Genomic DNA, 10,712 nt, shown 5'->3' with positions numbered 1-10,712 from the left:
CCGACATCTTACGCTACATTCAGGTCCTCTCCGTAAACTCTTGCTTCCATGCCCCGAAATGATAAATACCGAGACATACATTATATATTACTGCTGTGTGTTCAATTGGTTTTGGTCGGAAATAAGTATAAAATTGGCTGTTGCGAAATAAATTGGAAAAGACTTACTTTGTTGGAAAAGGGGTGAATGCATTATTATAAAACATTCAAATAAATTAAATAAGCATGCACAATTTTGAAACTAGTAATACATAATTACTTAAAATATGAATACAATGAAAACAACATAAACAACATAAACAATGAGATTGTCCCAGTTTATATGTGGCTGACAAAATCTATCTAATTCTATGGCTTGCTTGGTCGTTATTTTTCCCAGTATGCCCTGTAGTACTTGAATGCAGCATTGATCCCAGACCGGGCGCTGAGGAGCTGTGGGGGATTTCAGTCCAGCCTCCACTCACGCGTGTACGAGTTGTTCAGTGGAAGAACACAAACAGACGAACAGCACGGACCTGTTGCGGAGAATGTGACAACAATTTTTTTTTTTTTATTGTCGAACCTCGTCGCCAACTTTGGCACATTTTTGCCGCTGTAATTGTGTTAAAGAAGCCATGGAGCCGATAACGAAGTGGACGCAAAAGCAAGTTATCGAATGGATGAGAGGTAAGTCCGGAGCACTTTCTTTGTAACGTTGCATTTTATTTGACAGAAACAATACCCATTACAGATATTACTGCTCTTCAAAGCCTTCTCTGCCTCTACTCGGAGTCGCTCCTCGGTTATCTCGAGCTAGTTTCGTAGAAACTGCTCCTGTGTGACAACATACCTCCACCGTAGTGCTTCACAATGGGACTGCATTTTCTTCTACTCTCACTTAAAATAGCAAATTGAGCTATTTCACTTATGCTAGTTGAATAATCCGTCAATTGATACGTGGGATAAATTGCTGCTCATTGCAACGTTGGAATGTTGTGTTTGTGTTACCTGCTCCGAATGACTAGCACGAGCTGACTCCAACACTATTGTGGGTAAATAAATGTTTAATTCAGTAACAAATACACTGGTTTCCAAACGTTTTTATGTGAGAATTCCCTAAAACAGTAACATTTTAGACTCTTATGTGACAGTGTTTTGCCTCAGGGTCTCCAATCTAAAACCAGTATTGTTGTGCAACTGAACCAGTGAAGAATGACAGTCTGTACACTCACTCATCTTACTCATTGTTTTTAATGAATGAATTCTGATGTGAGGTTAGGTTAACCAGGTTAGGTCCTATCTGTTTTAGTGATTTTAATCTGCGACACTATAAGAATCCTACCTGTTTCAGGTGCTTGGTGGAATGATCACTCTGGTAATGACATCAGTACTATTAGAACCAGTTCAGTCACAGCATAGGTATGTCTGGTGAGGGACGCCAAATGGTATGTGAAGTATGAATGGAAATAGTCAGAGTGCTATTGCTCCAAACACATAAAAAGTAAAGTGCGTGTATATTATATGGCCAAAAGAGTAATGGGCTGTTTAATATGGCCAGCGGCGAGACGAAGCTGCTTGTCTCTGCTTTACTGTCATTGTATTTGGAAACTTCCCAAAACAAATAAATGGTGACTTCCATTTTATTCTCATAATTTGTTTCTCAGGTTTAAGCTTTTTTTGTCATTTTTTGGAACTATGACGACGCTGTAACGCAGTATTTGCTGATTGGCATGCCTGCCAGTGCTCATCTATAGTTGGGAGCTAAAGGGGATTGTGGAGGGGTTAGTGTCAGTGTGTCTAGTGAAAAGAGCCCGGCCAGGGCACGCATGGATGGGGGATTAGTTGTCTACACGGGCCACATTGCTGTCAGTCTCCCGCAAATCTGACTCAGCAGTTGTCTCTGTAGGTCTTAAACAGTGGATTTGCAGATCCCTTCAAACATGGTTCAAGTGAACTAACTGAAATGACAGCAGACCATTCATGGGAATATTTCATACATGCTTTTCAAAAACCCGGTGAACCCAAGATGGGGGGTGGAACACACGGTCAATGTATATTTGACCATACATATCAAGAATTGGGTCATTCTCTCATTGGTAAACAGGGCTGTAAGGAATTTAACTTAATCACAAGTGGTCACTGCAATGTTGTCTGTGACCCCGAGAGTCAGATGATGCAGCCTTGCAAAGTCATTACCGAAATTGAACTTTCATCATTGTGGTCTATCAAAGCTAAATGGCCATTTGCTTTGGTTAGAGGTGTTGTCTGTGGGTGTAGACTATAGTTACTTTGCAAGTAATTGGATCTGCCTTTAAGCAGTGAGAGCCACAATACAAATAAAGCTCTCAGCTAAAATTCTAAAACACTAGCTTGACAGGGTTTGGGGAACTTTGGGGGAAGTACAGTACACAGCCACAACATATCATGTAACCACTGATGTTATTTAACTGAAGAAAACAACTTCGTAATCCTTTCATACCAAAGACAAGCGGCATCACACCAAAGTAAAATCCATGTCGGAGGCAGGGTCATGGCCTCATGTTGACCAGTTCACACCAATTGCAAACACGGGTGTTTCCACCTCTTTGAAAAATGTCAAATTAAAGTTGCAGAACGCACTGTATGAAGATCTTAGCCCTCATTTGCCTCAGGTTGTTTTCCTCAGTAGGGCAGGGACTGCTTTTGTGTATTGAAGCTGTTGTTAATCACTTGCATTGTTCAAGGAGATCAAGCGGTGGTTGGTGGATGTTTATTGCTAGTGAAAGGGCGTTTGGTTCTTTCATTTAAAACACTGTTGCTTTTTGTTTGGGGGCTGGAGATGCCCTGAAGCACGATTCCTTCACCACAAGCTCTGATCTTCCAGCGGGACCTGTGGTGTCGTGTGATAGGTATTCCATATGTCATGTGTGGTACTACTTACGCTGGGGGAAATATGCACTCTTCTAATGACAACATAGATGTCCCAGCACTATGTTGTTGTTGTTGTTGTTGTTGTTTTTAAGTCAGTAAATGAATACCATTTTGGGTTTGTATGATACTTTATTTTTTAAATTATGGTTAGATTTTAGGGACTATGTCCAGTGACATTAATACAGTGACACACATCACCATGTTGACAAAGTCAAAAGTTTAAGCCATATGCTGCAAGTAATTTTCCAAATATAGTCCTATATTCAAATATGCAATGCTTCAGCTGAGAATGGCTGCCACTGTTAGGGGGAATGTTTAGCCCCAACTCAGCTGAATAGTTTTTCATTTACCAAACACAGTTTCGCCCCCAGCCTGTAGTTACTGGGAGTAAGACTGCCAAGTTTCAACAAGGCATCCCAAACATGCAAACCTGCACAACTACTGTCTGACGGAGCGGCTTTTATCCAGTCTTAATTCAGTACATGCTGGAAATCCTCCAGCATTTTCTAATTTTAAATACTGGCTAATCAAATTTCAAAGCCATGTATATCTGGACATGGATTAGTCATGTGATGGGTTTATTTTGAGCAAGAAGTCATCATTAAAGTCTTGCTGATCGAGTGGCCCCACATCTATCCCATACCCATTTCAGGCCAAACAGCCCTGTTTGGCACACATCTATACAAGGCCAGGCTCTATTAGCTTATCAGTGATGTGTATGGAGCTACGGTTGCAGATGTGTGTCTTTGTGTGTGAACGTTACCCATATCCTTAAGTCTGGTATGAATGGTCAGATGAAGGTTGAACACTGTGTTCCTTCACCACGCCATGTGGATGGAAACATAACAGTAGTAGCAAGGGTGTGTGTGTGGCTATATCCTGCCTCTCAAATGGCACCTAAGTGCCAAGGAGGCAATTGGCTTGTCAGAGAAGTGGCAAACATGTGCTCAATGTGCTTTGTCTTTGACCAAGAGTGTGCTTGGAAAAGTAACAGCATTGTGTCTGAGTCCGCACATGCTGAATGATTCCACTGATGGGTACCTTCAGCAGTCTCATCTATAGAGATGATAGTGAGGTGTAGGCAATGATGGCTCATGATCTTTATCTTGCTAAAAGAGAGACTTCCTAAACTGGAGCGTGAACAGACGTTGTGCAGACGCATCACCCTTATTAAGGCATCCACTGCTTCTGTTTTAGTGCCGGCGCTATCGGACAAGTGGAGTTCTATGTTTGGATAACCTCCACAGGCATCATTAATCCGTTTTAGCAACCCTTACACTGTAGGCTGTGTGTATATGCATCGGGGTGGACAGGTGTTAAATTAATCCAAACATAGGCTTTAAGAACAGAGGAACTCTATAGGCCCCTTCCGGTGACCTCACGTATACAAGGAAGCAACAAATTGCAATCATTTATTCAATTGAAAGTCAATCTTCCTTTGACATCCCTTAGTTAAAACCCCTGTCATTGTCATTTACCAGTTTCCAGTAATCCAGCCATTCAGCTTTTAAAATCGACCCATTGTGTTCCATTGACGGGCAGATACCCATGTTACCTTTCCATAGAAAATGCCCCTTCAGAGTTCAGGGGAAGTGCTGTAAGAGGATTCCCCCTGGGGAGAGGTGACTGAAAGGGATTGCTGCGGTTTCGTTCCTCCGCGGCCTGTTTCTCACACGGCCTGGTGTCCCATTCTTATAGCCTCAGGAGGAACATATGGAGACTTTTACAGAAATCATCAATAGTTAATATCCCTGTTATAATCTAGCGATGAAGAGACAAAGCAAGAGTCTGTGTTGTAATCAATTTAAAGGTCTTCACATAGTGATTGAAATTAGCCAATTTACTTGAGTTTCAAAACTCAGCATTCAGCATTGATATTGTGTTTGGTCAGTACACAGTAATGATCCTCCAATTGCACCGGGGTGATGATTTGTTATCAGTAAACCAAAATCAGTTTGCCTTTGCATGTATATCCAACGGTTGTTCTGTCAGTGCCAGGAAAGGAGACAGGAAGTCTGGCCTAGACCAGTTTGCTTTTCATTCAAATCTAAAATGTGCATTGTAAATCTCCCAGATGATCTCAGTTTAGCCGGACCGGCAAGCTATTTGGCCCCGCTCTTCCCTAAGAGCATTGGCCTGTGTAAGCCATAGGAATAAAACCTGAGGTGGCACAGCGGGTGCAAGTGCAAATACGGGTCACATGCTGACTGACCTCTTGTGCAGGGATGTCATGTGCGTGCGCCTGCCCACACTCACTTGTTTATTGCATGTTATCATGATTGTGCCCGAAGACTCCCTCTCTCTGTCATGTGATTGAAATTTCTTAGATATATTTAAGTCTCAATTTGCTACTGCCCCAGATCTGTGCTTGTATGGTGATTCAAACTTGTGCAGAGAAGGAAAAAGAAGGTGAATGGCTGTGTTGGTTTTGCTATCAAAGCACTGCTAATGCAGTTATGCTCAAATGACCACAGAACATGAGAGGAATGCAGTCGACTGCTGCTTTTCCCCCTACCATACCAAATGAGCAGCCCTGCGAATGAGCAGTCAAAACAGGTCACACATGTTCTTTGTTGCATTTGGAGCCACCAGTTGCTTTTAACGGATTTAAAATGCAGAACTCGGTCGAGTTGATGGTCCCCCTCGCTGACCAAATACACACAAAGCTCTTTCATCCTGCCACTAGCTTACACTGTAATGGAGTGTAATGTCATTATGATTATGAAGTGATCTGTATTTTTATGAAGTGTTACCCACTTTTGGGTTTAGCCGGGCACTTGGGCGGATGCCAGATCAGAGCTTGTTCAGAACATGTTTAGACTAGTCCATATTTTCCCGGTCGTCAACAGAGACTGACTGAATTCCTGTCTAGCTATTCACACAGTTAAACATTGGCATCTCTGTAGGAAATACAATCTTATGGTTAAACTTTAACATAATCTACTCACTTTTATTCTGCATTCCATAGTTTTATAATTGCATAATAACATCGTGTTGGTATGTAATTAGTATTGCATTGACGCTGTTATTGTTTGTATGTCTCCGTGACTGTGTTTTCACTTGCTGTGGCTTGTCTCTGAAGTCACCTCTCTTGTTTACTAGTTACATTAGAGCGTGCTGATAGATGAGGCAGCTGTAATGGTTAGTCTCTGTTTTCTCAGCATTGATGAGCCCTGAGGCCCTCTATCAGCATGGCTCCACTGCACCCTGAATGGATGAAAGTGTTTGTTTAAACCAGGACACTAAAAAAACACCTGGATGATTAAAGGGAAGCCCCATACTTTCTTTGTGGTTTGCATGTCGACAGCAGACAAAGGTGCATATTACTCTATTATAGAACAGTTAGGTCATAAAGCTGATATGAAAATACGATTGTGCTTAGCTTCTGTTTTCATTTTGTTATGGTTGAAAGTCACCAAGGGAGTCCACAGAAAAGTCCACAAATGAATAGCAGTGAAGTCATTCATACTGCGCCTTTCCAGAGGATCTCTTTCACTTTATGTCCATCTTCCTCTGGACTTCTCCATCACAGATCACTCTTCAAGAAAAATGCACATTTGTTGTTAATTCCCTTGTTCTCTCCAAACGGGAAAAGCATCTAACATGCAGGCAACTTATCAGAATACAAGTCAGCAGTGACGGGTCCACCCTGAGGTGCTTTGTCAAATAGGAATTTGTTGGGAAATCTCTCAACCTGCTGAAAGTTTCAAATAAAACAACTTTGCGTCATTGATCTTAAGTCAATAGGTTGTACAAAGGATATTAGAACAACATGTGGGTTTTACATTTGTTTAAGCAGGGAGGAGTTGCTCCTCTTTATAATTTTGTTTTATTTTTTTATTTTGTATTCTGGACCTGAAGAAACAATGATGGGAGATTCTGTTGATCCTTCCCTTTGTTCCTTTGGCGCAGCCACCTGGAAAAAGCCTCTCACCTGCCCTTCATCTGTTTGTATGTGTCACCCTTTACAGTCAACAATACATTCATAATTTATAGGAACATGACTATCCCTGTTATGACTGTGAGGGAGACCCAGAACAGGTGCTGGCAAGAGCACAAACTGTGTGTGTGTGTGTGTGTGTGTGTGTGTGTGTGTGTGTGTGTGTGTGTGTGTGTGTGTGTGTGTGTGTGTGTGTGTGTGTGTGTGTGTGTGTGTGTGTGTGTGTGTGTGTGTGTGTGTGTGTGTGTGTGTGTGTGTGTGTTAAGAAGAAGAAGAATCCATCATTGGTTTAGACTTAGAGCATCAAACTAAATGTAAAGACACATCTTTTAAAAAACTAATTCAGAGTCCACACAACATGCAGTGTACGTGTATGAATGACGCCCTGTCCTGTCCTGCGGGTGACACGCTGTTGCTCACTGCTACCTTTCATTGAAGATGACTCACCCACCCCCCTCGCAGCAGGGAGAACGGGATCAGCTGCCCACAGCCTGTAGGCAGCCTAGTAATGTCTAAAGTTGCATAATTCATTTATGTGCTTGTTAAATTTGCTCCTCTCTGTCGTAAGGTATACTATGTAACATTTTTGCATTATAGTGTTGTAAAACAACTAGACCTATGTTATAGCAGCCCTTCCATCCTATGTCAATGAAACAATGATTTTAATGGTTTTAATCACCTGGTCCGTTTTGTTTTGGAGAGGAGGAGACCTCTGGGATAATTCGGCTCCTGGTGAAACCCCCCTGAACGATGAAGGAATCCTAACCGGGAGTGGCAGCATATTGTGCGTTTAAGAGAAACTAGTCATTGAGAATATTTGTGGGACTTTTGATTTTGAATGTATGAGTCTTTTTGTGAAGCGTGTGTGATTGTTTAGTTTTTACTGGTCTTCTATAGAGAGGCTAGATGGACTGATGATGCTCTCAGTCTTTTTGACCCCTGTCTCCTCCTACCCTGACCTGGACACAAGCCAGCTATAAATCCTTGGATTGTGGTCAAATTCTGCTCTCTCTCTCACCACTTCAGCTTCCTCCAATTTCCTGAAAACCTCCGTTCCCCCCATCACCTCCCCACCCCCCAACCTCTTCCCACTTCCCTTGTCACTATAGTAACCTTAATTGTGTTTACAGCTACAGCCAATGCTTCAGCTGTTTTATTGGCAAGCATTGTGAGTGAGGGGGTTACCACCAGTAGTATTTTTGCGCTGCCACAGGGAAATGCTCCTGCTGGGTTTAGCCCGGGTAGAAAGCAGGCAGCGAGCTCAGATTTGCATTTGGACAGGCCAGGTCGAGAAATGGACCTCTGCTGTGCCAGGGTCAGAGATGAATCCGCTGTCGGTTTTGATCGAGTAAATCCTCTGCTTGACTTGCCAGTGGGATCTTTCTACTTTTTCAGCCATGCTTTTTAACAAGATTCAAGAGGGGATTTAACCTCTGGGAGATTTATGGCAATTAGTAGGTTCTTATCCAAAGATGCTTACGGGGAGACGCATTAGGAATGGAGAAAGTACTACACTCAACCATATGTGCCACAGGGGCAATATGAAGCTATCTTTAGATTAATTAACAGCTTCTTTCTGTCTGTCAAAGCTTTTTGTTTCATAAACGGCAAATAAAAGCAGACTACGTTATATGCACAATGGATGCAAAGTTAAGTTAAGCTTTTGCAAGAAAATATGCCCACAAGCAGTGTTAGCCCGAGTGCTAGCACACTATTCCCATGCCAAACTAAATCAGTGGGGCATATTTCCTCCCCCAAACCTAGTTCATCTTAATTGTGGTTTCCATAGGCAGCTATTATGGTGCTGGTAAATTGCTCTGTAATCAGTGTGTAGGGCCACCCTGATCATGCACCATACATGTGATGAAAGCACTAAACTGAGTTCCCAGTGTTTTTTTCTAAGACCTGTTTGTGTCTCATTGGCTATGACTTTGAACCCAGGGTTAAGCTTGATGGGGAATGTTGCCTCTTAAAAGTGGTTATTTTCTTTTTCTTGTCTTTTTCTGTCGCTGCCTTTTTTTGTTCCACCGGTTTTATGCCTCTTTCCCATCTCTGTCTATTTGTAAAGAGTGACGGTCTTTAATTATAGTTTTGTCTCAGGGAAATGATGTATAGGTTAGAGCAAAGTGGGTGACATACAAACAGTGCCGTCTGTTATGCAATATCCCATTTCAATGAGACTCTCAGGCCACACGGAGCGAGTGTCCTTATTGCTTTCTGGTTTAACACCTATTGTGATTAAAACTGGAAAACACAAGACCATTCCCAAGTTCTTAAAGTGAGAGTCTCTATTGTATTATGCACTTTCAAGACTCAAAGACTGCGACTATCTCGGGATGCTTGTCATCAGGCGGAACCGCAACAATATGAATGTTGGAGGGGCCAGGAAAAACAAAAGATTGTGGTGGGTGGAGAAGCAGGACCAAAACTGAGAGGAGGAGGAGGAGGGGTGGGTGGGTGTTGAGACATTTTTGAGGTCTTTGTTGCTTGCTTTAGTCGGTGTTTCTGCTTGTGGTAACGGGCTGCAGCGTGGACAGGCGGCCTATTGGCTGGAGAGTGATGTGTGTTTATGTTGGCCTGAGAGGTTATTGCTCCTGCCTTCGTCCATTGGTTCGCTCACCTGCACACAGTATCACTGCAGCATAGTATGGCCAACAACTTGCGTCCTAATCAGGAAAGATAGACAGTCTACATGCAGCTTTACAAACCTGTCCTTGAATCTCCCGGTGCGGATGTACAATGTATGATCTGTCGGTGTTTACCACCAATTATAAGGATAAGGGGTGTCACGATTTTGATTCTAAATTGGAAATCGATCAACATGAGATTTCAATTTTGGTCATCAATATTAAAAGCAGGATCAGCGATTCTCCCAGTATTTGTAGCCCTACTTGTGTACATTAGAAGCAATATTTTTGTGTAGCCTACAGTTTGTTCCCAATTGAATACTGAAATAAGTTATTGTTATTTAAAAAAAAGATGACATAAGGAAGAGCGCCGGTGTAATTAATATCCTTAATTGCACAGGCCTTGTGGAAGGGCTGCATGTTAAAATTAACAGTGGTAAAAGATGACAGGCCACATGTTTGAGAAATTGTATGTGCAGGAAGTCTGACGAGAGAACATTTAAATGATATTAAACTGGAAACTCAGTGACCCAAACAACCAGTTTTTTCTCCACGCCTTTAGCTTAAGTAACAACTGTTTTGGTTGATGCATGTTTGCAAAGACCGTCGCTAATATGCCTGCAGCTGCCTGCTTTATCTCTTTTTCGCTGGAGTTTCTCTAGCTTTGTCTTGTTTTTCTTCTGTCCTCTGCTCTGATCTGTTTATGAGCAGAAGTCATCATGTATCAGGTCATGGGACAGCCAAAGTACCTCTCATAACCTCCTGCGTTCCTCCGCTTTGATCGGCTTCGCCTCCAGACGTCACCTCTCACCTCACTCCAGTCAATATTAACCAAGCTGTCTACCCCCTCCAACTAAGAAATGTGACAGGTTACCAGCAATGTGACTAGGGTTGTGTACTGCTGGAGTTGAGGATTAACTGAGCCCCGGGGCTGGTGCTCATAGTTACTGATGTGCCTCAACCACGACAGCCCCGTGAACTTTAACCCCCCCTTTTCTCATCAGTCATCATCCATCACCCCGTAAGAGACAGAGCTGCTTTTGTCTGCCTGTGCAGGGTCTAACCTCAGCTGCTTTTTCTCACTTTGGAAGCCCACTCGGGACATGTCCCTGCCATTTTGTAGTTGTCTGTTTTTAAGATTAGGGTACATGAAGTGAAACACTCTTTGTAAGCTGGGGCAAGCAATGATAAGATTAAAACATGGGTTGCACAGGGTCATAGCCAGTTAAGCTGTCAGAGATATTCATTCACAGTTTC

The 10,712-nt window shown here is 42.5% G+C and overlaps 1 protein-coding gene across 1 annotated transcript in view; it reads left to right on the top strand.

Annotated features, from left to right (window-relative positions):
* Positions 1-475: 475 nt before the first annotated feature.
* Positions 476-10,712, top strand: part of cnksr3 (cnksr family member 3) — a 32,286-nt gene continuing 22,049 nt past the window's right edge. Inside the window, exon 1 of the mRNA XM_029460154.1 lies at positions 476-665. Within this exon, the coding sequence (XP_029316014.1) occupies positions 614-665 (52 nt within the window). The 5' untranslated portion in view covers positions 476-613. The remainder of the gene's footprint in view (positions 666-10,712) is intronic.

Source organism: Cottoperca gobio, chromosome 22, assembly GCF_900634415.1.
Source record: "Cottoperca gobio chromosome 22, fCotGob3.1, whole genome shotgun sequence".
Lineage (NCBI taxonomy): Eukaryota > Metazoa > Chordata > Actinopteri > Perciformes > Bovichtidae > Cottoperca > Cottoperca gobio.
Note: the sequence above shows the minus strand (reverse complement) of the source record. Positions and strands in the feature narration are given on the sequence as shown.